Source organism: Heterodontus francisci, chromosome 45 (genome assembly GCF_036365525.1).
Source record: "Heterodontus francisci isolate sHetFra1 chromosome 45, sHetFra1.hap1, whole genome shotgun sequence".
Taxonomy (NCBI): domain Eukaryota; kingdom Metazoa; phylum Chordata; class Chondrichthyes; order Heterodontiformes; family Heterodontidae; genus Heterodontus; species Heterodontus francisci.
Window position 1 is genome coordinate 14081973 of NC_090415.1, and position 26506 is coordinate 14108478.

The 26506-nt window shown below is 46.4% G+C and overlaps 1 protein-coding gene and 1 long non-coding RNA gene across 2 annotated transcripts in view; one reads left to right on the forward strand and one right to left on the reverse strand.

Annotated features, from left to right (window-relative positions):
• Window positions 1-16591, forward strand: part of LOC137356508 (uncharacterized) — a 293635-nt gene extending 277044 nt beyond the window's left edge. Inside the window, exons 2-3 of the long non-coding RNA XR_010971093.1 lie at window positions 10354-10433; window positions 16246-16591. This is a non-coding gene — a long non-coding RNA (uncharacterized lncRNA). The remainder of the gene's footprint in view (window positions 1-10353; window positions 10434-16245) is intronic.
• An 8913-nt stretch (window positions 16592-25504) lies between these two features.
• On the reverse strand, window positions 25505-26214 carry LOC137356419 (histone H1-like). Its single transcript, XM_068022310.1, has one exon. It carries the CDS (start codon window positions 26186-26188, stop codon window positions 25505-25507), a length of 684 nt encoding a protein of 227 aa, XP_067878411.1. The 5' UTR covers window positions 26189-26214.
• Between the last annotated feature and the right edge of the window lie 292 nt (window positions 26215-26506).

The window sequence follows — 26506 nt, forward strand, 5'->3', positions numbered from 1 at the left end:
TTAAGTCCTGAAGACAGCAGGATCTCAACTCACATACAGCACAAAGACACATAGATGTAGAGTGAATCCTGCAGTCAAACAGGGTGCCAGAGCCTCACAGATCAGGAATGAATCACATATACAGACACAGTATCAGTAACTTACATATATTGAATGTGTCTATCCTGTGTGCACAGTAGAGATACTGGCAGATACAGAATGTCTCCCACACTTACATACACGCTCTCTGTCACTCCAACTGCCTTTCCCTCTCTGTCTCTCCTTCTCTCTCTGACTCTGTCTCCCTCTCTCTCTATCCCTCCATCTGTCCTTCCCTCCCTGTCACTCCATCTCTCTCCTTCTCTCTCTGTCTCTCAGTCTGTCCCTCCATCCGTCTTTCCCTTCCTGACACTCCCTCTCTCTCCTTCTATCCCTCTCTGCCACTCTCTCTGTCCCTCCATTTGTCTTTCCCTCTCTGTCTCTCTGTCTCTCTCCTATCTCTGTCTCTCTGTCTATCCCTCCGTCTGTCCTTCCCTCCCTGTCTCTCCCTCTCTCTCCTTCTATCTCTTTCTCTCTGTCTCTCCAACTGTCTTGTCCTCCCTGACTCTCCTTCTCTCTCTGTCTCTCTCTCTCTGTCTCTCCAACTTCCTTTCCCTCTCTGTCTCTCCCACTTCCTTTCCCTCTCTGTCTCTCCCACTCTCTCCTTTTCTCTCACTCTCTGCCACTCTCTCTTTCTCTCTCTATCCATCCATCCATCTGTCCTTCCCTCCCTGTCACTCCATCTCTCTCCTTCTCTCTCTGTCTCTCACTTTGTCCCTCCTTCTGTTTTTCCCTCTCTGTCTCTCCCTCTCTCTCCTTCCACCTCTGCCTCACTCTCTCTCCATCTGTCTTTCCCTCTCTGTCACTCCCTCTCTGTCCTTCTCTCTCTGCCTCTCTCTCTCTCTGTACATCCATCTGTCTTTCCCTCTCTGTCTCTTCCACTCTCTCCTTCTCTCTCTCTCTCTCTATCCCTCCATCTGTCTTTCCCTCTCTGTCTCTTCCACTCTCTCCTTCTCTCTCTGTCTCTCTTTCCTTCCATCTGTCCTTCCCTCCCTGTCACTCCATCTCTCTCCTTTTATCTCTCTCTCTCTCTCTGTCTCTGCCTCTCTCTCTGTCTCTCTCTCCATCTGTCTTTCCCACTCTGTCACGCCCTCCCTCTCCTTCTATTTCTGTCTCTCTCTCTATTCTTCTATCCCTCCATCTGTCCTTCCCTCCCTGTCACTCCATCTCTCTCCTTTTATCTCTGTCTCCCTCTCTGTCTCTCCATCTGTCTTTCCCTCCCTGTCACTCTCTCTCTCGTTCCATCTCTGCCTCTCTCTCTCTGTCTCTCCATCTGTCTTTCTCTCTCTGTCTCTCCCTCTCTGTCCTTCTGTCTCTGTCTCTCTCTCTGTCCCTCCATCTGTCTTTCCCTCCCTGTCACTCCCTCCCCCGCCTCTCTCTCTCCCTGTCTCTCCATCTGTCTTTCCCTCTGTCTCTCCCTCTCTCTCCTTCTTTCTCTGAATCTCTCTCTCTGTCTTTCCCTCCTTGTCACTCCCTCTCTCTCCTTCCATCTCTGCTTCTCTCTCTGTCTGTCTCTCCAACTTCCTTTGCCTCTGTTTCTCTCCCACTCTCTCTCCTTCTCTCTCTGTCTTTGCCTCTCCCTCTGTCTCTCTGTCACTCTGTCACTCCCTCTCTCTCCTTCTATCTGTCTCTCTCTCTATCCCTCCATCTGTCCTTCCCTCCCTGTCACTCTCTCTCTCGTTCCATCTCTGCCTCTCCCTCCATCTGTCTTTCCCTCTCTGTCTTTCCCTCTCTGTCTTTCCCTCTCTGTCTTTCCCTCTCTGTCTTTCCCTCTCTGTCTCTCCCACTCTGTCTCTCCCACTCTGTCTCTCCCTCTCTGTCTCTCCCTCTCTGTCTCTCCCTCTCTGTCTCTCCCTCTCTGTCTCTCCCTCTCTGTCTCTCCCTCTCTGTCCCTCTGTCTCTGTCTCTCTCTCTGTCCCTCCATCTGTCTTTCCCTCTCTGTCACTACCTTTCTCCTTCTCTCTGTCTCGCTACTTCTCTCTGTCCCTCCATCTGTCTTTCCCTTCCTGACACTCCCTCTCTCTCCTTCCATCTCTGCTTCTATCTCTCTCTATCTCTCCATCTGTCTTTCCCTCTCTGTCTCTCCCTCTCCTTCTATCTCTGTCTCTCTCTCGCTCTCTGTCCCTCCATCTATCCTTCCCTCCGAGTCACTCCATCTCTCTCCTTCTCTCTCTGTCCCTCCATCAGTCTTTCCCTTCCTGACACTCCCTCGCTCTCCTTCTATCTCTGTCTTTGCCACTCTCTCTGTCTCTCTCTCTGTCCCTCCATCTGCCTTTCCCTCTCTGTCACTCCCTCTCTGTCCTTTTATCTCTGTCTTTCTCTCTGTTCCTCCATCTGTCTTTCCCTCCCTGTCACTCCATTTCTCTCCTTCTCTCTCTGTCTCTCACTTTGTCCCTCCATCTGTCTTTCCCTTCCTGACACTCCCTCTCTCTCCGTCATTCCATCTGTCTTTCCCTCCCTGTCTCTGTTTCTCTCTCCTTCTGTCTCTGTCTCTCTGTCTCTGTCTCTCCATCTGTCTTTCCCTCCCTGACACATGCTCTCTGTCCTTTTATCTCTGTCTCTCTCTATCCCTCGATCCATCCATCTGTCCTTCCCTCCCTGTCACTCCATCTGTCTCCTTCTCTCTCTGTCTCTCACTCTGTCCCTCCATCTGTCTTTCCCTCTCTGTCTCTCCCACTCTCTGCTTCTCGCTCTGTCTCTCTCTCTGTCCCTCCATCTGTCTTTCCCTCCCTGTCAATCTCTCTCTGTCCCTCCATCTGTCTTTCCCTCCCTGACACTCCCTCTCTCTCCTTCTATCTCTGTCTCTCTCTCTCTCTGTCCCTCCATCTGTCTTTCTCTCCCTGTCACTCCCTGTCTCTTTCTATCTCTGTCGCTCTCTGTCCCTCCATCTGTCTTTCCCTCTCTGTCTCTGCCTCTCCATCTGTCTTTCCCTCCCTGACACACGCTCTCTGTCCTTCTATCTCTGTCTCTCTCTCTATCCCTCTATCCCTCCATCTGTCCTTCCCTCCCTGTCACTCCATCTGTCTCCTTCTCTCTCTGTCTCTCCCACGCTATCCTTCTCTCTCTGTCTTTCTCTATCTGTCTCTCCATCAGTCTCTCCCCCACATGCCCCCCCCCCCCCACCCCCGTCACAGGCTCTCTCTCTTTCTGTCTCTGTCGCACTCTCTCTACCCCTCCATCTGTCTTTCCCTCCCTGTCTCACCGTCTCTCTCCTTCTCTCTCTGTCTCTCTTTCTCTCTCCCTTCTTCTGCCTTTCCCTCCCTCACTCTCCTATCTCTGTCTCTCTCTCTGTCTCTCTCTCTCTCTGTCCCTCTGTCCCTCCATCTGTCTTTCCCTCCCTGATACTCCCTCTCTCTCCTTCTATCTCTGCTTCTCTCTCTGTCTCTCTCTCTGTCCCTCCATCTGTGTTGCCCTCTCTGTCTCTCCCTCCCTCTCCTTCTATCTCTGTCTGTCTCTCTCTCTCCCTCCATCTGTCATTCCCTCCCTGTCACTCCCTGTCTCTCCTTCTTTCTCTGTCTCTCTCTCTCTGTGCCTCCATCTGTCTTTCCCACTCTGTCTCTACCTCTCTCTCCTTCCATCTCTGCCACTCTCTCACTCTGTCTCTCCAACTGCCTTTCCCTCTCTGTCTCTCCCACTCTCTCCTCTCTCTGTCTTTCTCTGTCTGTCTCTCCATCAGTCTCCCCCCACCCTCCCCCCCGTCACACGCTCTCTTTCTTTCTGTCTCTGTCGCACTCTCTCTACCCCTCCATCTGTCATTCCCGCCCTGTCTCTCCATCTCTCTCCTTCTCACTCTGTCTCTCTCTCTCTGTCCCTTCTTCTGTCTTTCCCTCTCCGTCTCTTCCACTCTCTCCTTCTCTCTCTGCCTCTCACTCTGTCCCTCCATCTGTCTTTTCCTTCCTGACACTCCATCTCTCTCCTTCGATCTCTGTCTCTGCCACTCTCTCTCTGTCCCTCCATCTGTCTTTCCCTCTCTGTCTCTCCGTCTTTCTCCTTCGATCTCTGTCTCTGCCTCTCTCACTGTCACTCTCTCTCTCTATCCCTCCATCTGTCCTTCCCTCACTATCACTCCATCTCTCTCCTTCTCTCTCTCTCTCTCTCTCTCTCTGTCCCTCCATTGGTCTTTCTCCTTCTTTCATTGTCTCTGCCTCTCTCTCTGTCCCTCCATTTGTCTTTCCCTCTCTTTCACTCCCTCCCTCTCCTTCGATCTCTGTCTCTCTCTCTATCCCTCTGTCCCTCCATCTGTCCTTCCCTTCCTGACACTCCCTCTCTCTCCGTCTATCTCCGTCTCTGCCTCTCTCTCTGTCCCTCCATTGGTCTTTCTCCTTCTATCATTGTCTCTGCCTCTCTCTGTGTCTCTCTCCCTGTCCCTCCATTTGTCTTTCCCTCTCTGTCACTCCCTCCCTCTCCTTCTATCTCTGTCTCTCTCTCTATCCCTCCATCTGTCCTTCCCTCCCTGTCACACACTCTCTCGTTCCATCTCTGCCTCTCAATCTCTGTCTCTCCATCTGTCTTTCCCTTCCTGACACTCCCTCTCTCTCCTTCGATCTCTGTCTCTGCCACTCTCTCTGTCTCGCTCTCTGACCCTCCATCTGTCTTTCCCTCTCTGTCTCTCCGTCTTTCTCCTTCTATCTCTGTCTCTGCCTCTCTCTCTGTCACTCTCTCTCTCTATCCCTCCATCTGTCCTTCCCTCACTATCACTCCATCTCTCTCCTTCTCTCTCTCTCTCTCTCTCTGTCCCTCCATTGGTCTTTCTCCTTCGATCATTGTCTCTGCCTCTCTCTCTGTCCCTCCATTTGTCTTTCCCTCTCTGTCACTCCCTCCCTCTCCTTCTATCTCTGTCTCTCTCTCTATCCCTCTATCCCTCCATCTGTCCTTCCCTTCCTGACACTCCCTCTCTCTCCTTCGATCTCTGTCTCTGCCACTCTCTCTGCCTCTCTCTCTGTCTCTCTCTCTCTGTCCCTCCATTGGTCTTTCTCCTTCTATCATTGTCTCTGCCTCTCTCTCTGTCTCTCTCTCTGTCCCTCCATTTGTCTTTCCCTCTCTGTCACTCCCTTCCTCTCCTTCTATCTCTGTCTCTCTCTCTCTCTCTATCCCTCCATCTGTCCTTCCCTCCCTGTCACTCCATCTCTCTCCTTCTCTCTCTCTGTCTCTGCCTCTCTCTCTCTGTCCCTCCATTGGTCTTTCTCCTTCTGTCACTCCCTCCCTCTCCTTCTATCTCTGTCTCTCTCTCTATCCCTCTATCCCTCCATCTGTCCTTCCCTCTCTGTCACTCCCTCCCCCTCCTTCTATCTCTGTCTCTCTCTCTATCCCTCCATCTGTCCTTCCCTCCCTGTCACTCCATCTCTCTCCTTCTCTCTCTCTGTCTCTGCCTCTCTCTCTCTCTGTCCCTCTGTCCCTCCATTTGTCTTTCCCTCTCTGTCACTCCCTCTCTCTCCTTCTATCTCTGTCTCTCTCTCTGTCTTTCCCTCCCTGTCACTCTCTCTCTCCTTCCATCTCTGCCTCTCTCTCTCTGTCTCTCCATCTGTCTTTCCCTCACTCTCCTTCTATCTCTGTTTCTCTTGCTGTCTGTCCATCAGTCTTTCCCTCTCTGTCTCTCCCTCTCTCTCCTCCTATCTCTCTCTGTCTCTCCATCTGTCTTTCCCTCCCTGTCACCCCCTCTCTCTCCTTCCATCTCTGCCTCTCTCTCTCTCTGTCTCTCCATCTGTCTTTCCCTCCCTGACACTCCCTCTCTGTCCTTCTATGACTGTCTCTCTGTCTATCCCTCCGTCTGTCCTTCCCTCCGTCACTCCATCTGTCTCCTTCTCTCTCTGTCTCTCACTCTGTCTTTCCCTCCCTGACACTCCCTCTCTCCTTCTATCTCTGTATCTCTCTCTGTCGCTCCATCTGTCTTTCCCTCTCTCTGTCTCTCCGTCTTTCTCCTTCTATCTCTGTATCTCTCTCTATCCCTCCATCTGTCCTTCCCTCCCTGTCACTCCATGTCTCTCCTTCTCTCTCTGTCTCTGCCTCTCTCTCTCTCTGTTCCTCCATTGGTCTCCCCTTTAGTGACTTGGTGCCAAATTGTTGTTATTTTTTATTCATTTGTTGGATGTGTGCATTACTGGCTATGCCAGCATTTTATTGCCCATCACGAATTGCCGTTGAACCTTCTTGAACCGCTGCAGTCCATGTGGGGTAGATAGACCCACAGTGCTGTTAGGAAGTGAGATCCAGGATTTTGACCGAGTGACAGTGAAGTGATATAGTTCCAAGTCAGGATGGTGTGAGACCGGAAGGGAAACTTGCAGGTGGTGGTGTTCCCATACGTGTTTCCTGTTTGTTTGCTCTCTCCCCCTCCTTATTTCTAGACCTCCCTGTCCTCCTGTCCCTCTGTGTTATGAGAACTGAAGAAGAGAAGGAAGTGGGTGCAGGAACAGAGAGACCTGGGGATGTCTGTGCACAAATTGAAGGTGGCAGGGCTTGTTGAGAAAGTGGTTTAAAGGCATTTAGGATCCAGGCTTTGGAAATAGAAGCTGAGAGTATAAAAGCAAGGAGGTTATGATGAAGCTTTATAAAACACTGCTTCATCCTCATCTAGTATTGTGTCCAATTCTGGACACCATACTTTAGGAAGGATGTGGGGGCTTTAGAGAGGATGCATAAAAGATTTTCGAGCAAGGTTCCAGGGATGAGGGACTTCAGTTACGTGGATAGATTGGAGAAGCTGGGGTTGTTCTCTGTGTCTTTCTCCGTCTTCCTCTCTCTCTCCCTCCTGCAATCTCTGACACGAGGAGAGAGACAGAGGGAGAGAGGGTTAGCTTTGAAGCCAGGAGAAAAAGACCAACAAATTCAGCAACTATTTCAGTAGGAGAAAAGCCAATAACAAGCACAAGCTGTTGGAGGGACGGGAAATCGTTTACGAAGGGACAGAGTATCTGATCACACCCGGGATGGTGTATTGAATGCCAACAAAGCCCATTTCAGCCTGCAATGTGAAAAGGAGGGATAGAGAGCTGAGAGGGAATGAGTTAATTTTGACTAAGTTAATGAGGGGGCAATGGCGTCCTGCGGCTCCCACAATGCCGCGCGACTGGGAACGGCCCCTTTCTGCGGTACAGGCCGCGCTGCACTCTGGGAGGAGGCTCCGCACATGCGCATCTCCACAAGAGCGTTAACCGCCGCTTTTTTATATTCTCCCCCGGCTCAGACGTTCAACTTTCCTCCATTGAGATCGACAGATGAAGCCGCTTCTACTTCTCCTTTCAGCTGCTGTTTGCGGAAATATGCGGCCGGCGGGTGACGTCACGCAAACATGGCGGCTGATGACACCCCCTGCCTTGCCCCACGTGTCTGGAGGTCAAGGGGTCAAAAGATGCCCCCCAGCCTCCGCGCAGCCGCGGTTTGGGCGACTTGGAACCCCACCCCCCCTCTGGGGTGGGGGTGGGGGTGGGTGGGGGTCAGCACCAGACTCTTAAAGGGACCCTGCACCACCAGAACTGTCCCAAACTCTTAAAGGGACCCAACATGGGCAGACAGAGCAAGACAGTTGGAGAGCAAGGAATAGAGAGGGAAATAGAAAAGAGAGAGTGATGGGGAGAGAGAGAGGAAGAACTGAGCTTGAAAGAATCATCGAGAGACTGTGAGAAAATAGGTGAGAGTGAGAGAGCAAGAGATGGTGAGAAATGGAGGGAGAATCTCCTCAATTGGACAGAGATGGAGAGAGAGTGATAGAGAGATGGAGAGACTGAGAGAAAACAGGTGAGAGGGAGAGAGTGAGAGCAAGAGATGGTGAGAAATGGAGGAAGAATTTCCTCAATTGGACAGAAATGGAGAGTGTGATAGAGAGATGGAGAGACTGAGAGAAAACAGGTGAGAGGGAGAGAGTGAGAGAGCAAGAGATGGTGAGAAATGGAGGAAGACTTTCCTCAATTGGACAGAAATGGAGATGGAGGGCCGAAGGGCCTGTACTGCGCTGTAATGTTCTAATAAGGACTGTATTGACTAGGTTTCATAGGAGACTGAGAGAAAATAGGTGAGAGTGAGAGAAACAGATGGTGAGAAATGGAGGGAGAATCTACTCAATTGGACAGAGATGGAGAGACTGAGAGAAAATAGGTGAGAGGGAGAGTGAGAGAGCAAGAGATGGTGAGTAATGGAAGAAGAATTCAGCCCCTCAAACCTGCCCCGCCATTCAATACAACCATGGCTGATCTCATTTCGTCCTCAACTCCACTTTCCTTCCCGTTCTCCATAACCCTTCAACCCATTATTAATTGAAAATCTGACCATCTCCTCCTTAACTTTATTCAACGTCCCGTCATCCAGCACAATGTGGGGTAGTGAATTCCACAGTCTGACGACCCTTTGAGAGAAGTAATTTCTCCTCATCTCTGTTTTAAATCTGCTCCCCCTTATTCTGAAACGATGGCCTCTCATTCTAGATTGCCTCACATGAGGAAACATCCTCTCTGTCTACTTTGTCAATCCCCTTAATCATCTTATATATCCCTCAATTAGATCTCCCCTCATTCTTCTAAACACTAGAGAGCAAAGGCCTAAACTGCTCAATCTCTCTTCATAAGACAAACCTTTCATATCTGGAATCAGTCTCGTGAACCTCCTCTGAACTGCCTCAAAGAACAAAGAACAGTACAGCACAGGAAGAGGCCATTCGGCCCTCCAGGCCTGCGCCGATCTTGATGCCTGCCAATATTAAACAAGTGGTGACCCTTACCTCCCACATCCTGTAAGAGGAGCATGCAACTGCCCGAGCTTCCATCCCCTCCGCTCTAAATTGACAAAAGAGATTTAAAAAATAAAGGAAAAAACTTACCTCACCGACCCCTCCACACAAGAGACCTTTTTTTTTTGGTTAGAGGAGGAGGATGGGTGGGAGACACTACACGTGTAGTGTTTCAGGTTTAGCCACTGCCTGAATATATAAGTTCACTTACCCAGCAGTCCCCGTGTCCGTGTCCGCCCAATTACGAGGTAAGTACTTTCTAGTGAAACTTACCTTCCCGGCTGCCCCCTGGCTCGCACTCTCACCACTCCCACTGCTCAAATGGAAGAAAGAAATACCCACCAATCACTGAGCAGCTCTCCTGTGACATCACACTTCACCTTTTGCTGGTCAAGCAGGTCCACAGAACAGAACCGAGCGGCTCTCGCTGCTGCTTCTGGTCTCTGGCTTCGGCTCCTTTTATCTCCCGGCTCCTCTTGCCTGTTCCCGCTCTCGCTGCAGAGATCTGCTCACGCGCGATGTAGGCCTGTCGAATATGACGTCATAACGCGGATAAGAGCGCATGCGCACCCCATCCCCCAGCTCTGTCTCTGATCACCATTCACTGTGATTGTTTAAATCAGCTGCAAATGGAGACATTACAAGCCTGGGGTAAGTGAACAAACAGTATCTGCTCACAGCAGTACAACAGATTTGGGCCCGCGTCTGCCGATGTGCTGATAGATTAGCATTGATTACCGGGTACATTCAGCGGGAGTGGGGGACAGTTTGTAATGTGCATTGTGGAGCAGGAACTGGTCCTGGAACATGGAGTGAGCCGGGGGGGAAGGGAGAGGTCTTTCTCAGGCAGTGTCTGGACAGGGAGAGAGAGACAGAATATGATGAACTCACTATTGAAAATCATTGCTGATTTCTCTCTCCAAACAGTAATGAATGTTCTAATAAAAAGCAAAATACTGCGGATGCTGGAAATCTGAAATAAAAACAAGAAATCATGTAAATACTCAGCAGGTCTGTTTGCATCTTTGGATAGAGAAATACAGTTAATGTTTGAGGTCAGTGACCCTTCTTCGGTAATGAATGTTCCTGGTTCAGATCCAGTATCTCACTATTTATTGTTACTAGATAGTGAATAGCAGAAAAAAAATGTCTGAACAATAAAGATGCGGCAGATTTGAAGGGACCAGGTGAGAAGATTAAAGACACTTTTTAAAACAGTGCTTACTTGTTGTCTGTTGAACAATGGGACATGGAAATAGAAATCTGGCTTACGCAAATGTCACTACTCGATCGGGTATTCCAATTCATGGAGCAGTGCGGGGCTTGGGGTGTTTCTGAATGTCACGAAATTGTAATAAACCGCTCCAAATACCTGGCAAGTAGAAGCAGAGTTCTGCAGTACTGCAGTGGACTCAGACACTGACACTACCTGTGTTGTTAACTTTCCTTTTGTGATTGTTCAGAATGTTTATTATTGAAAAGATTACATTGATCACTTTTCTGTCTTCTCACTCAGCTGTTATTCAAGTATAAGAGTTGCCTTTCTTTTCCTGCAGGCAAACACTTGAAGGAACCAGAAGGAAAGGCATGACTCCTCGACAGAAGGAAACGTGCATCCAGCTCGTTCCAATACACAGTAGGTACAGTATCAGTCACAAAGCACACTGACATGGTCAGGTCATCATTTTCAGTGTAACAAACAAAAGAACTGGTCAGACCCACACTGATCCCAAGAGACGCATTAACAATTCAATAGTCAAACAGAGCAGTAGAGATAGTCGTCATTTCTGTTTCACTCCAACTGACTGGTAGAGATATCAATCACAGTCCAAAAACATTATCAGATTTAAATACATTGTGTTGCCTTGACTACAAATCAATTCCCAAATCTTAAGTAGAACAGACAAAATGTACCTGACTGAAAGCTACAGAATGAATCCCAATAACGTACCCCACAATATAAACTGAGCTACAAATTACACATCAGTCCAAACATGTTACTAAGGGTCAGACAAAAACACACAGGATTAATTCATTCTCTACAAACCGATGGAATTTGACGTTACATATCAGGTCATGTTCTAAAATTAAAAGCTCGTCATTCATAATTGCTTTTGCAGAGCTACAATTGGATACCAAACTGCAACTCAAACAAGAATTGCATAAAACCTACAACAATAAAATTTTGTTTATCCATATTTTAAATTAAACACATATTGATACATTAACGTGTGAAACAAAGCGTTGCCAACACAATGCCTGAAATATATATTAAGTCCTGAATACAGCAGGATCTCAACACACATACAGCACAAAGACACATAGATGCCGAGTGAATCCTACACTCAACCAGGGTGCCAGAGCCTCACAGATCAGGAATGAATCAAATATACAGACACAGTTTCAGTAGCTTGCATATATTTATTTATTTATTTAATTTATTTAGAGATGCAGCACTGAAACAGGCCCTTCAGCCCACCGAGTCTCTGCCGACCAACAACCACCCATTTATACCAATCCTACATTAACCCCATATTCTCTACCACATCCCCACCATTCTCCTACCAACACTAGAGGGAATTTACAATGGCCAATTCACCTATCAACCTGCAAGTCTTTGGCTGTGGGAGGAAACCAGAGCACCCTGAGGAAAACCATGCGGTCACAGGGAGAACTTGCAAACTCCGCACAGACAAAAACTGACAGGTTCAGAATAAAATTGGCCGTCACATACCAGAGAATGACATGTACAAATTAAACCTCAGAGCCATATGTTAGAAACAGACATGTACAGACTGAAAATCACATTCACTTCCGAGACAATGTAGAGATGTGGTGAAAAATCCACAGTTAAAAACCAGAATGATATCCTTACTCTTATAACAGATAGTGACAATGACAGGTTAAAAACCACAGCTACATGTTAGAAATTTAAGGGCACAGGTTAAACCTTAAATTGGCCTTCTAGACAATCAAAGATGAAATGTGAACCCCCATATCTTTTTTTTAATATATATATTCCCAAGAATGTAACATTAACAGTCAAATCCACACTCACATACCCTAAACTGATGGGAATAAAGTACAAGCCAGACACACAGACACATCAAAATTTGAAAGGGTCAGAATAAGATGATTCCCACATAAAACAGGTACAGAAAAACTCACACTCAAAATCAGAAACTGACAGTGATAAATTGTAGACTAGGGAATTGAGAGGTATACATTGACACTTACACTCCAAAAGACTGGTGTGGGAGAAGTGGGGTTCAGTTCATGGGGCACTGGCACCATTACTGGAGAAAATGGGGGCTGTACCATTCTGACGGTCTGCACCTGAAACGGCTTGGACCAGTGTTCTGGCAAACTGCATAACTAGGGAAATAGAGAGGGCTTTGAACTAAACAGAGGGATCAAGCTTGGGTAGATGCAACAAATCAAGGGGTAGAGTCAAGGCAAGAGAGCAGAATAGTAATATGGGAAATGAAGACCAGTGAATGGCGGAAGGGACAGAGAGAAAAAAACCTAAGAACACAGCAACAGTCAACACGATGGGTTACAAAGATAATAAAAATCTAAGGCTCTGTATGTGAATGCACATAGCATTCATAACAAGGTAGAGGAACAGATAGTGCACATTGAAGTAAATAAATGTGATATAATAGCCATTACAGAGACATGGTTACAAGATAACAATGGTTGGGTCCTGAATACTGAGGCATATACAGCATTCAAGAAGAATAGGAAGCAAGGTAAAGGTGGAGGGGTTGCAATGTTAATCAAGGATGGCATTGGTGCAATAGTTAGAGATGACCTTGCTTCAGGAGATCAGGATGTAGAATCGGTTTGGGTGATGATGAGGAATAGTCGGGGAAAGAAGTCACTCGTGGGAGTTGTGTACAGGCCCCCAAGCAATAATGACAATGTAGGGTGAAGTATACAAGAACGAATTTTGGGTGCTTGTGATAAAGGGATAGAAATAATAATGAGGATTTTGTTTAACATTTCAACTGGAAAATTCAGATTGGTTATAGCAGCCTGGACGAGGAGTTCATAGAATGCTTTTTGAGATAGTTTCTGAGAGCGGTACATTCTGGAACCATCCAGCCAGGGTTATATTAGATTTGGTATTGTGTAATTTAACAGGGTTAATTAATGACCTCAGAGTAAAGGAACCTCGAGGTAGCAGCAACCACAATATGATTGAATTTTGCATCCAGTTTGAAATTGAGAGGATTGGGTCCAAGACGAGTATTTTAAACTTCAATAAGGACAACTATGTGGGCATGAAAGCTGAGCTAGCTGAATTGAACTGGGTTTCTAGGCTTGGAGATAAATTAATAGAGAAGCAGTAGCAGACATTTAAGGGGATATTTCAGAATACTCAAAGTATACTCTTACAGTAAAGTAAAATTCCAAGGGGAGGACCCACCATCCATGGTTAACTAAAGAAGTTAATGATAACCTCAACCTTAAAGAAAATGCATATAACAGTGCAAAGACGAGTGGCAGGTCAGATGATTGGTCAGAATATAATGAATGGCAGAGAATGACTGAAAGGTTAATCAGGGGAAAATAAATTAGATTATGACAGCAAACTAGCTAGAAATGTAAAAACGGATCGCAAGAGTTTCCATAGGTATTTAAAAAGGAAAAGTGTAAGTAAAGTGAGTGTTGGTCCTTTAGAGAATGAGAATGGGGAGTTAATAGTAGCGAATAAGGAAATGGTGGTTGAAATGAACAATTATTTGGCTTCTGTCTTCACTAGAGGATACACAAAATATTTCAGTAATAGCAGTAAATCAGGAGGTGGAAGGAAGAGAGGAACTTGGTGAAGTTATAATCACCAGGGAAGTGGTACTGAATAAACTGATGGAGCTGCTGGCTGACAAGTCTCTGGGTCCTGATGGGCTTCATCCTCGGGTCCTTAAAGTTATGGCTGCTGAAATAGTTGACTCGTTATTTTTTCAAGATTTGCAAGATTCTAGAAAGGTTCCATCAGACTGGAAAGTAGCAAATATAACCCCTCTATTCAAGAAGGTGTGGTGGCAGAAATTGGGTAACTAAAGGCCAGTTAGCTTGACCCCGGATTCAGGGAAGGCATTAGAATTGATCATTAAGGAGGCTATAGCTGGGCATTTAGAAAAACACAATGTCATTGGAAATGTTCAGCATGGCTATGTGAAAGGGAAATCATGGTTAATCAAAGTGTTCGAGTTCTTTCAAGGAGGAAAATGCACTGGGGATAAAGGGGAGCCCATTGACATACAGTATTTGGTTTTCAAGAAGGCCTTTGTCAAGGTGCCACATGAAAGGTTATTGTGCAAAGCAGGAGTTCATGGTGTAGTGGGTAACTTAATTAGCATGGATAGAAGATTGGCTGGCTGACAGAAAACATTCTGATCGGGAGGATGTGATAGGTGGAGTAACACAGGGGTCTGTGCTGGGCCCACAACTTTTTACAATTTATATCCATAACCTAGATGAGGGGAGCAATGGCATGGCAGTTAAATTTGCAGATGACACACAGATCGGTAGGAAAGTGTGTTGTGGAGAGGACATAAGGAGGTTGCAGACCTTGATAGATGGTTGAGTGAGTGGTCAGAAATCTGGCAGATGAAGTATAATGTGAAAAAATGTGAAGTTGTTCACTTTGTCTGGAAGATTAAAAAAACAAAGTATTACTTAAATGGAGAACAACTGCATAATTCCGAGGTGCAGAGGGATCTAGGTGTTCTGGTGCATGAGTCATGAAAAGTTAGTATGCAGGTACAGCAAGTCATCAAGAAGGAAAATGGAATACTATCCTTTATCATGAGAGGAATTGAAAATAAATGTAAGAATGTTATGCTTCAGTTATACAGGGCATTGGTGTGAACACATCTTGAATACTGCGTGCAGTTTTAGTCTCCATATTTCAGGAAGGAAGTACATGTGTTGGAGGCGTTTCACAGGAGGTTTATTAGATTGATACCTGGAATGAGTGGGTTGTCTTATGAGGAAAGGTTGGACAGACTGGGTTTTTCTTCACTGGAGTTTAGAAGAGTGAGGGGAGACTTGATTGAAGTGTATAACATCCTGAATGGTCTTGACAAGTGGATGGGGAAAGGATGTTTTCTCTTGTGGATGAGTTCAGAACTCGGGGGTGCTGTTTTCGAATTAGGGGTCGCCATTTTAGGACAGAGATGAGATTTTTTTCTCTCCGAGGGTTGTGCAACTTTGGAATTCTCTGCCTCAGAAGGTGGTGGAGGTGGGGTAATTGAATATTTTTAAGGCAGAGGTAGATAGATTCTTGTTAGGCAAGGGAATCAAAGATTATCAGGCATAGATGGGAGTGTGGAATTCAACTCAGAAATTGATCAGCCAAGAACAAATTGAATAGCGGAGCAAGCTCGAGCGGCTGAATGGTCTGCTTCTGCTAATTCAGCAGGACTGGGGGACTGTTTGTAATATGCACTGTGAAGCAGGAACTGGTCCAGGAACATGGAGTGAGCCAGGGGAAAGGTAGAGGTCTTTCTCAGGCAGTGTCTAGACAGGGAGAGAGAGACAGAAAATGATGAACTCCCTTTTCAAAATCATTGCTGATTTCTCTCTCCAAACAGTAATGAATATTCCTGGTTTGGATTCAATATCTCACTGTTTGTTGTTGTTGGATAGTGAATTGGGTGGCAGAGTGGCCCAGTGACTAGCAACGCAACCTCACAGCTCCAGTGACATTGGTCCGGTTCTTCGTACTGCTTGTGTGGATTTTGCAACTTTTCCCTGTGACTGCATGGGTTTCCGCTGGGTGCTCCAGTTTCCTTCCACATGCCAAAGACTTGCAAGTTGATTGGTAAATTAGCCATTGCAAAAAAACAAAATGCCCCTGGTGTAGGTATGTTGTAGGAGAATAGTGGGGACTTTAGAGGGAAAAATGGGATTAATATAGGATTGGTATAAATGGGTGGTGGATGGTCAGGAAGGACTCGATGGGCTGAAGGGCCTGTTTAGGTACTGTATATCGCCATGAATGGCGGAAAAAAAATGGCTGAATAATGTAGACGCGGCAGATTTTCAAAGACTGTCTATTGCAGGATCAGGTGAGGAAATTAAGGACACTTTTTTAAACAGTTATTACTTCTTGTCCATTGAACAATTGGACATGAAAATAGAAATCTGGCTTGTGCAAATGTCACTTCTCCATTGAGTTGTCCGGGTCATTGAGCAGTGCAGGGCATGGGTTGTTTCTGAATGTCACAACATTGCTGTAAAACTGCTCCAAATACCTGGGAAACAGAAGCAGAGTGCTGCAGTACTGCAGTGGACTCAGACACTGACACTGCTTATGTGTGAACTTTCCTTTTGTGATTGCTCAGAATGATTATTATTGAAAATATTACATTGATCACTTTTGTGTCTTCTCACTCACCTGTTCTTCAAGTGTAAGAGTTACCTTTCTTATCTGCCAGGCAAACACTCGAAGGAACCAGAATGAAAGTCATGACACATCAATAGATGGAAAAGTACCTCCAGCTCGTTCCAACACATATTAGGTACAGTATCAGTCACAAAGCACAGTGACATGGTCAGGTCATCATTTCCACTGTAACAAACAAAAGAAGTAGTCAGACCCAGACTGATCCCAAAGAGAGACATTATCAATCCAATAGTCAAACAGAGCATAGAGATAGTATTTGTTTCTATTTCTCTCCAACTGACTGGGAGAGACATGATTCACAGTCCAAAAACACACACATTATCAGATTTAAATACACTGTGTCAGCTTGGCTACAATTCAAATACCAAATCTTAAACAGAACAGACAAAATGTACCTGATTGAAAGCTACAGAATGAATCCCAATAACGTACCCCACAATATAAACTGAACTACAAATTACACACCAGTGTAAACATGTCACTAAGGGTCAGACAAAAACATACAGGATTAGTTCATTTACTACAAACCGATGGAATTTGACATTACATGTCAGGTCATACTCTAAAATTGAAAGATTGTCATTCACAATTGCTTTTGCAGAGATACAAATTGGATAAAAAGCTACAACTCACAAACAAGAATTGAATAAAACCTACAGTAATAAAACATCGTTAATCCATATTTTAAATTAAACACAAGTAAACACATATTGATACATTAACGTGTGAAACAAAGAGTTGTCACCACAATGCCTGAGATACATATGAAGTACCGGATATTCCAAAATTCTGTAGACTCTGGAGCAGTTCGTACAGATTGGAGGGTGGAAAATGTAACCCCACTATTGAAAACAAGGAGGGAGAGAAAAAAAGGAATTACAGACAGAACCTTGCATCAGTAGTGGGGAAAATGCTGGAGTCTATTAGAAAGGATGTGATAGTTTTACGAAAGGGAAGTCATGCTTAACAAATCCACTGGAGTTTTTTGAGGATGTAACTAGCAGACTCGATAATGGAGAACTAGTGGATGTGGTGCATTTGGATTTTCAGAAGGCTTTTGACAAGGTCCCACATAAGAGGTTAGTGTGCAAAATTAAAGCACATGGGATTGGGGGTAATATACTGGCAGGGATTGGGAATTAGTTGACAGACAGGAAACAGAGTAGGAATAAATGGGTATATTTCTGGGTGGCAGGCAGGGTCCAGTGGGGTACTGCAGGAAACTGTGCTTGAGCCCCAGCTATTCACAATATATCTTACAGACTTGGGTGAGGGAAGTAAATGTAACATTTCCAGGTTTGCAGATGACACAGAGCTGGGGGTGGGGTTTGTGGGGGGGGGGGGGGATTGTGAGCTGTGAGGAGGATGCAAAAGGCTCCAATGTGATTTGGACAAGTTGGGTGAGTAAGCAACTGTGTGGCAGATGAAATATAAATTGGATAAAAGTGAATTTATCCATTTTGGTTTTAAAATAGTAAAGCAGATTATTATCTGAATAGTGATAGATAGGGAAAGGGGGAGGTGCAACGAGACCTGGGTGTCCTTGTACATCAGTCGCTGAAAGCAAGCATTCAGGTGCAGCAAGCAATTAGGAAGGAAAATGGTATGTTGGCCTTCGTTGCAAGAGTATTTGAGTACCGGAGCACAGATGTCTTACTGCAGTTATACAAGGCCTTGGTGAGACTCATCTGGAGTATTTAGAGTCATAGAGTGATACAGCACTGAACCAGGCCCTTTGGGCAACCGAGTCTGTGCTGACCAGCAACCACCCATTTTTATACTAATCCTACATTAACCCCATCCGACCAACAATCACCTATTTATACTAATCCTGCATTAATCCCATATTCCCTCCCTCTACCCACCTTCCCTACCACCAACCTATACTAGGGGCAATTTGCAATGGCCAATTTACCTATCAACCTGCAAGTCTTTGGCTGTGGGAGAAAATCAGAGCACCCAGCGGAAACCCACATGGTCACAGGAAAAACTTGCAAACTCCGCACAAGCAGTACCCAGAACCAAACCCAAGTCGCTAGAGCTGTGAGGCTGTGGTGCTAACCACTGTGCCACCATATTGTGTGCAGTTTTGGTCTATTTATCTTTGTAATTTTGTTCTCGCCTTGGTTCCTGGGATGGCAGGATTGATGTATGAGGAGAGATTGGGTCAAGTAGGCCTACATTTACTTTGGTTTAGAAGAATGAGAGGGGATCTCATAGAAACCAATAAAATTCTAACAGGATTCATGCTGAATGCAGGGAGGATGTTCCCAATGGCGGGGAGTCCAGAACCAGGGGTCACAGTCTCAGGATACGGGGTATAGAACAGTACAGCACAGTGGCGCAGTGGTTAGCACCGTAGCCTCACAGCTCCAGCGACCCGGGTTCAATTCTGGGTACTGCCTGTGTGGCGTTTGCAAGTTCTCCCTGTGTCTGCGTGGGTTTCCTCCGGGTGCTCTGGTTTCCTCCCACATGCCAAAGACTTGCAGGTTGATCGGTTAATTGGCCATTATAAATTGCCCCTCGTATAGGTAGGTGGTAGGGAAATATAGGGACAGGTGGGGATGTGGTAGGAATATGGGATTCGTGTAGGATTAGTATAAATGGGTGGTTGATGGTCGGCACAGACTCGGTGTGCCGAAGGGCCTGTTTCAGTGCTGTATCTCTAAACTAAACAGTACAGGCCCTTCGGCCCACGATGTTGTGCCGAACCTTTAACCTACTCTAAGATCAAACGACCTGCATACCCTTCTTTCTACTATCATCCATGTACCTATCCAAGAGTCGCTTAAATGTTCCTAATGTATCTGCTTCTACTACCAGCACTGACAGTGCATTCCACGCACCCACCACTCTCTGTGTAAAGACCCTACCTCTGACATCTCCCCGAAACCTTCCTCCAATCACCTTAAAATTATGCCCCCTGGTGATAGCCCTTTCCACCCTGGGAAAAAGTCTCCGGCTATCCACTCTATCTATGCCTCTCATCATCTTGTACCCCTCTATCAAGTCACCTCTCATCCTTCTTTGCTCCAATGAGAAGAGCCCTAGCTCCCTCAACCTTTCTTCGTAAGACATGCCCTCCAGTCCAGGCAGCAGCCTGGTAAATCTCTGCACCCTCTCTAAAGCTTCCACATCCTTCCTATAATGAGGCGACCAGAACTGAACACAATATTCCAAGTGTGGTCTAACCAGGGCTTTATAGAGCTGCAGCATAACCTCGCAGCTCTTAAACTCAATCCCCCTGTTAATGAAAGCCAACACACCGTACGCCTTTTAACAACCCTTATCAACTTGGGTGGCAACTTTGAGCGATCTATGGACATGGACCCCAAGATCCCTCTGTTACTCCGCACTACCAAGAATCCTGTCTTTAAGCCTGTATTCTGCATTCAAATTCGACCTTCCAAAATGAATCACTTCACACTTTTCCAGGTTGAACTCCATCTGCCACTTCTCAGCCCAGCTCTGCATCCTGTCAATGTCCCGTTGCAACCTACAACAGCCTTCCACACTATCCACAACTCCAGCAATCTTCGTGTCATCGGCAAACTTGCTAACCCAGCCTTCCACTTCCTCATCCATATCATTTATAAAAATCACAAAGAGCAGAGGTCCCAGAACAGATCCCTGCGGAACACCACTGGTCACCGAGCTCCATGCTGAATACTTTCCATCTACTACCACCCTCTGTCTTCTATGGGCCAGCCAAAAACCAGAATAGATCAATAAATCAAATGGCAGATACAGCATGAATCCCAACTTCCCATTGCAGTGACTGACATGCACAGAGTAAAACGATCATCTATTTAGCAGAAGTTAACAAGCACCCTTCAAATGTACACTCACAGAGTAGAAACTGTCAGTTCAAGGCAGAAGCAGATTCACACAGAACAAGATGAAAGATACAATGTGAACCTCATACTTAAATACCAGAAGCTGATGGGTGTACCGTAAAACTTGCAATAGGATACCAGACACAGACAGATAGATAAAAGACAATATCACATAGCAGAATCTGACAAGTGCAGAGTAAACTGTATAGTAGCATATCAGAGAGTGACCGTAAAAGTGTAAATCAAGGACTACCATAAACCAACAAGTACAGAATAATGACCATCCTCACAAGTGATTCTGATAGATACAGGGGAAATGTTACACTCACCATAGATGCACAGAAACAGAATACAACATATACACATAAAGTAACTGAGGTACATAGCAAAATCCACATTGAGAAACATACAGGGAAAGTAAAACACATACTCACAAATCATGCACAGCCAAAAGCCACATTCACATTACAGAGAGTGGCAGATGCAGAGTAAAACCCACAATCAATTACCACAAACAAAATGTTACAGAATAAAACAGATATTTGCATTGCAGTAACTGACAACATGCTAGGTAAAATCCACATTTACAGATCAGAAACCAAAGGTTAAAGATTAATCCCACATTCATTTGCCAGAATATACGATGTACAGTGGAAATAAAAACAGAAAATGCTGGAAATAATCTGCAAGTCTGGCAGCACCTGTAGAGAGAGAAAGTGAGTTAACATTTCAGGTCAATGACCTTCGATCAGAACAGACCTTTCTGATGAAAGACCATTGACCTGAATGGTTATCTCTGTTTCTGTCTCCACAGATGCTGGCAGGCCTGCTGAGTATCTGCGGAGAAGGACTGCAGAATTCCGAGGTGCAGAGGGATCCAGGTGTTCTTGTGCTTGAGTCATAAAAAGTTAGTATGCAGGTATGGCAAATCACAAAGGCAATTGGAAAGTTATCCTTTATTAAAACAGGAATTGAAAATTAATCTAAGGATGTTATGCTTCAGTTAGATGGGGCTTTGGTGAGACCACAGCTCGAATACTGTGTGCAGTTTTGGTCTCCATATTTAAGGAAGGAAGTAAATGTGTTGGAGGTGTTTCAGAGGAGGTTTATTAGATTGATACCTGGAATGAGTGGATGTCTTATGAGGAAAGGTTGGACAGACTGGGTTAGTTTTCACTGGAGTTTAGAAGAGTGAGGGGAGACTTGATTGAAGTGTATAAGATCCTGAATGGTCTTGACAAGGTGGATGGGGAAAGGATGTTTCCTCTTGTGGATGAGTTCAGAAATCGGGGGTGCTGCTTTAAAAGTATGGGTCACTCTTTTAGGACCGAGATGAGGAGATTTTTTTCCCTCTGAGGTTTGTGAGACTTTGGAATTCAGTGCCTTGGAATGTGGTGGAGGCGGTGTCAATGAATATATTATTTTTCAGTCAGGTATTGATAGATTCTTGTCAGGCAAGGGAATCAAAGATTATTGGGAGGAGATAGGAGTGTGGAATTCAAGTCAGAAACAGATCAGCCATGATTTAATGTAAGAAGCAGGAGGTTCAGAGTGGATTTGAGAATTTTTTTTTAAATTTCATGTTCACCCAAATGGTGGTTGGAATCTGGAACACATTACCTGAAAGGGGTGGTAGAGGCAGGACCCCACACAACATTTAAGAAGTATTTAGATATACATTTGAAAGGCCATAGCATACAAGGCTATGGGCCAAGTACTGGAAAATGGGATTAGAATAGATCACTGATTGTGCCTGTGCCGGCCATCAATGTGTCTAAGGGCCTGTTTCTGTGCTGTATAACTCTATGACTCTATCTCTCGATGACAAATACAAAGTAAAACCAACATTCACATCGCAGAACTTGGCAGATTGAAAGCAAATCCACCATACAGTTCAGCAGAAACTGACAGAACAGAAAGAACACATAATCACATACCATAAATTGGCATAGAGAATAAAATTCACATGCCCGTACCAGAAATTAACTTGTCCAGATGAAAATCCATAATCATACAGCAGAGAGTGAGCTGTACTATTAAACCCAGCTTCTGCACTTGAGGCTAACATGCACAGAGTAAAAACAATGCTCATGTCTCATACCAGAAACGGCCAGCCGTAGATCACAACCCACACTCACATATCAGAACAGGCAGGTACAGTGTAAATTGAGCAGCTCTCTGATAGGTAACATGTACAGTACAATGACACCGAGTGCAGACTGACCAATCAGCAGTGACCCCAACACCATTCCTCCAGAAGGTACAAGGAGGAGGAATGTGGGCGGATCTCAGCATTCTTCGTGAAAGTGTTTGTGAGATTGTGGCAATGTCTGGAAGAGGGAAGACCGGTGGTAAATCTCGGGCCAAACCCAAGTCTCGCTCCTCCCGGGCTGGATTGCAGTTCCCGGTCGGCCGTGTTCACCGCCACCTCAGAAAGGGGAACTATGCTGAGCGGGTGGGTGCCGGAGCCCCGGTCTACCTGGCTGCTGTGCTCGAGTATCTGACAGCTGAAATCCTCGAGCTGGCCGGCAACGCGGCCCGGGACAACAAGAAGAGCCGCATCATCCCCAGACACCTGCAGCTGGCCGTCCGCAACGACGAGGAGCTGAACAAGCTGTTGGGAGGGGTGACCATCGCTCAGGGCGGGGTGCTGCCTAATATCCAGGCCGTGCTGCTGCCCAAGAAAACCAGCGCTCCGAGCACGAAGGGCAAGTGAAGCGGCCTGACTTGAATCTGTGAACCCAAAGGCTCTTTTCAGAGCCACCCACTTTATCTGTGAAAGGGCTGGTTACTGTCTGAAAGACTGTAATATTATACTGTTATCATTGTTTTGTGTTGGAATGAAGTGTACTGGATTTTGGCATTTAGTTGCTCATCAGATGAAATACATTCTAATTCCCTCAGACCCTATTGGAAAGGCACTTTTACCATTCTACCCTTTATGTACCACAAACATTTGTTCAGTCCTAAAACGATCGCCGGTCTATTAAAATGCGCTGTGCACATTGGTATCGCTACTCTAGATCTTACAACTGACACGTCATGAAATCTCCAGCTACCGGATGCAGATATAAGTAATTGTGTCTCCCGGCTTTGAGTAAATAAGTGATCAAATCCTTCTGAGACGTTTATGTGCTGGAATGAACAAGAGATCACAACTCTTTCTTTTGTCCATTTGGTGGCTCTTAAAAGAGCCGTTGTGGTATTTGATGCCGAACTCAGTTCAGGGCAGGGTCAGTTTAGGCTCGCTCCCCGCGGATGCGGCGTGCCAGCTGGATGTCTTTGGGCATGATGGTGACTCGCTTGGCGTGGATGGCGCACAGGTTGGTGTCCTCAAAGAGCCCCACCAGGTAAGCCTCGCTGGCCTCCTGCAGGGCCATGACGGCAGAGCTCTGGAAGCGCAGGTCTGTCTTGAAGTCCTGTGCGATCTCCCGCACCAGGCGCTGGAAGGGCAGTTTGCGGATGAGCAGCTCGGTGGATTTCTGGTAGCGGCGGATCTCCCTCAGAGCCACAGTGCCGGGTCTGTAACGGTGAGGCTTCTTCACTCCGCCCGTGGCTGGAGCGCTCTTGCGGGCCGCTTTGGTAGCCAGCTGCTTGCGGGGAGCTTTCCCTCCGGTCGATTTGCGCGCTGTCTGCTTGGTTCTGGCCATTATCTACGGAGACCTTACACAATGTCACGTTTAATGCTGAAGCTGCTCAGGGACTGCCTATTTAAGACAGTCGAAGGACCGCCCTAATGTTGTGATTGGATGAAGCCCCGTCCATCATCCAATTTGAAACGATGTCTGGGATGGAAAAGGGCGGTGGGAATTGCTGCTCTCTGATTGGTTGAACTGCAACTGAAATTTCATCAATTTCAAAAAGCCCGCCAATTTCAAATTAGCAAACTACTCAAAGATTAAATAAAACCGAATTCGGCGGGAACAATTATAAAATCTCATTGCTCGGAGCTTCATTTTTCGGCCCTCGATTCCCCCTCCGTTTCTTCCAACACGGTTTGAATTGGGGTTCATTCCTTGTTCGGTCTCAGGCGGGAATAAAGCTCCGGTCATTGCTTACTCGAACATGAGTAAATCCTTTTCTACATCTTTGCCGGCAGTTCAGGTCGGCAATGGACATTGTCAAATGCAACCTTTTAATTCATGACGCGGTTATTAAACATGGAACAGAAGAAGAATGAAAAAATGTGCGAGACGTAAAGTGACTATAAGAGAATGCAATACTGATCTGATAAAGTCCACATAACATTGGATGAGCTACAACAATTTCACATCCCAAGACATCCCCGCTGCAGTTTCAAGGTCACTTATCTCTATATGAGGTTTTGGGTGGCTCTGATAAGAGCCTTTTGTTTTTGGTAGACAAGGTCGATTTGTTTAGCCGCCGAATCCATAGAGAGTGCGGCCCTGGCGTTTCAGAGCATACACCACATCCATGGCGGTGACCGTCTTGCGCTTGGCGTGCTCAGTGTAGGTGACCGCATCTCTGATCACATTCTCCAGGAAAACCTTCAGCACCCCGCGGGTCTCCTCATAGATCAAACCCGAGATGCGCTTCACTCCGCCACGGCGAGCCAGGCGGCGAATTGCTGGCTTGGTGATGCCCTGGATGTTATCACGAAGCACTTTGCGGTGCCGCTTTGCTCCGCCTTTGCCCAGTCCTTTGCCTCCTTTACCTCTTCCTGTCATGACGCTTCTTCAGACAAACCGACTCTGAATGAGAAACGAGTAGTTTCTGCTGCCTTTTTCTACAGCCTGCCCCGACCTGACTGAGAAGGAGACAGAGAGCCAGAGGCGGGTCTGGAGGAAACTGAGTGACAGACAGAGCAGAGAAATGTCTTTGATCCTCTCGCTCCGCCTCCCACTTGCTCGAACCGCCAATTCAAAAAAAAACAGTTCTCGACATTAGAGCTCAGCATAAAACATGGAGATTCGGCATTGATATTCACTGATAACAGAAATTAGCGCTTTAAATAAGGATCTGTTACAATTAAAAGTTCGTAATACACCCGCCTAAGTGCAGTGCTTCCGATCACAAGTCAACCTGTTTCCGCACACCTCTCCTCCCAGACGGATTGAGCAGTTTACTGAAACCTAACCCCAGCTGAATTATGCAAAATCATGTATTGGAGTTTCAGATGTGACGCGGGGTATCTCGCCCGTGTTACTGTGTTACAGGCTGTCACCCTGAAACGGGCATGAACTGATACTTCACCGAACATATACCCGGGTACAGTGAGGCCCGGACATCCCTGATTTGTTACAGAGAGTGAGGAAGGGCTGGGTTGAGAGTCACCAGGGAACCTAGATTTACTTCAAATCATTTCTAGGTGAAATGTGCACACGACTGCGGGACAGGGATCATTTGATCGGGGGATCAGCTCTTTCCTGAGAGACGTGGGTGGCTCTGAAAAGAGCCTTTGGGTTCAGATGTCTACAAGTTTCCCGTGCTGTTTCACTTCTTTCCAGGGGCTGCTTTCTGAGCCTTTGCTGCTTTCGGCTTCTTCCCGCCCCTTGACGATTGGACTTTCTTGGGCGGCTTTCCGCCCGTGGCCCTCTTGGCTTTTTTGGCATTCTTCGCTGGAGATTTTTTTGGAAGCGTTGCTTTCTTTACCGCCTTCTTTGGTGTTGCCGTCTTCTTGGTGCTCACTTTCTTGGCTGCTGTCTTCTTGCTGCTCACTTTCTTGGCGACTATTTTCTTCCCTGGGGATTTCTTGGCTGTTTTCTTTGTTATCAGTTTCTTGGCAGCTGTTTTCTTCACTAAAGATCTCTTGGCTGCTCCTGTCTTAATCTTCTTCACCACATTTCCCTTCTTTTCCTGTTTCGCGATTTTGAAGGTGCCGGAAGCCCCCGTGCCCTTCGTCTGCACCAGGAAGTCTTTCGCCACAAGCCGCTTGATACTTTGCTTGATTTGGAACTTGCCCTTCTCCACATCGACACCTTTAACACGCAGAGCCTTCTTTATTGCCTGCAGTGACATCCCACTGCGGACACTGCATTCCGCCACAGTCTTGAGGATCAGCTCGCCCAACTTGGGACCGCCTGACCCTTTCCGAGGAGCCGCCTTCTTCTTCTTGGGAGTCTTGACTTGAGCGGCGGCGGCTGGAGGAGCCGTTTCGGCGGCTGCAGTATCGGTCATGTCCAGGACTCTGCACAAAGTCTCTCTGTCAGTCAGAACTGGGTCAGAAATGAAGCTGGTGGTGGCGGCACTGAGCAACTTAAAGGCAGCGAGCGGACGGGGCGGAGACAACCTGCTGTCAGCTCCCGGCTCCTGCTGCCTCTCTGTGTTTCTCTCTGGTCCTAAACTCTCCAATTCCACTGAAATTCGGGTATTCCAGAGTCCCAGGCTAGATCCTTCCTGTCTCTGACATCAGAATGTTTGCTGTCACAAAGGTTTCACTTGAAGTAAAGACTCCATTTTCGACTGAAACCCGTTTCATTGCTGCACTGATGACTC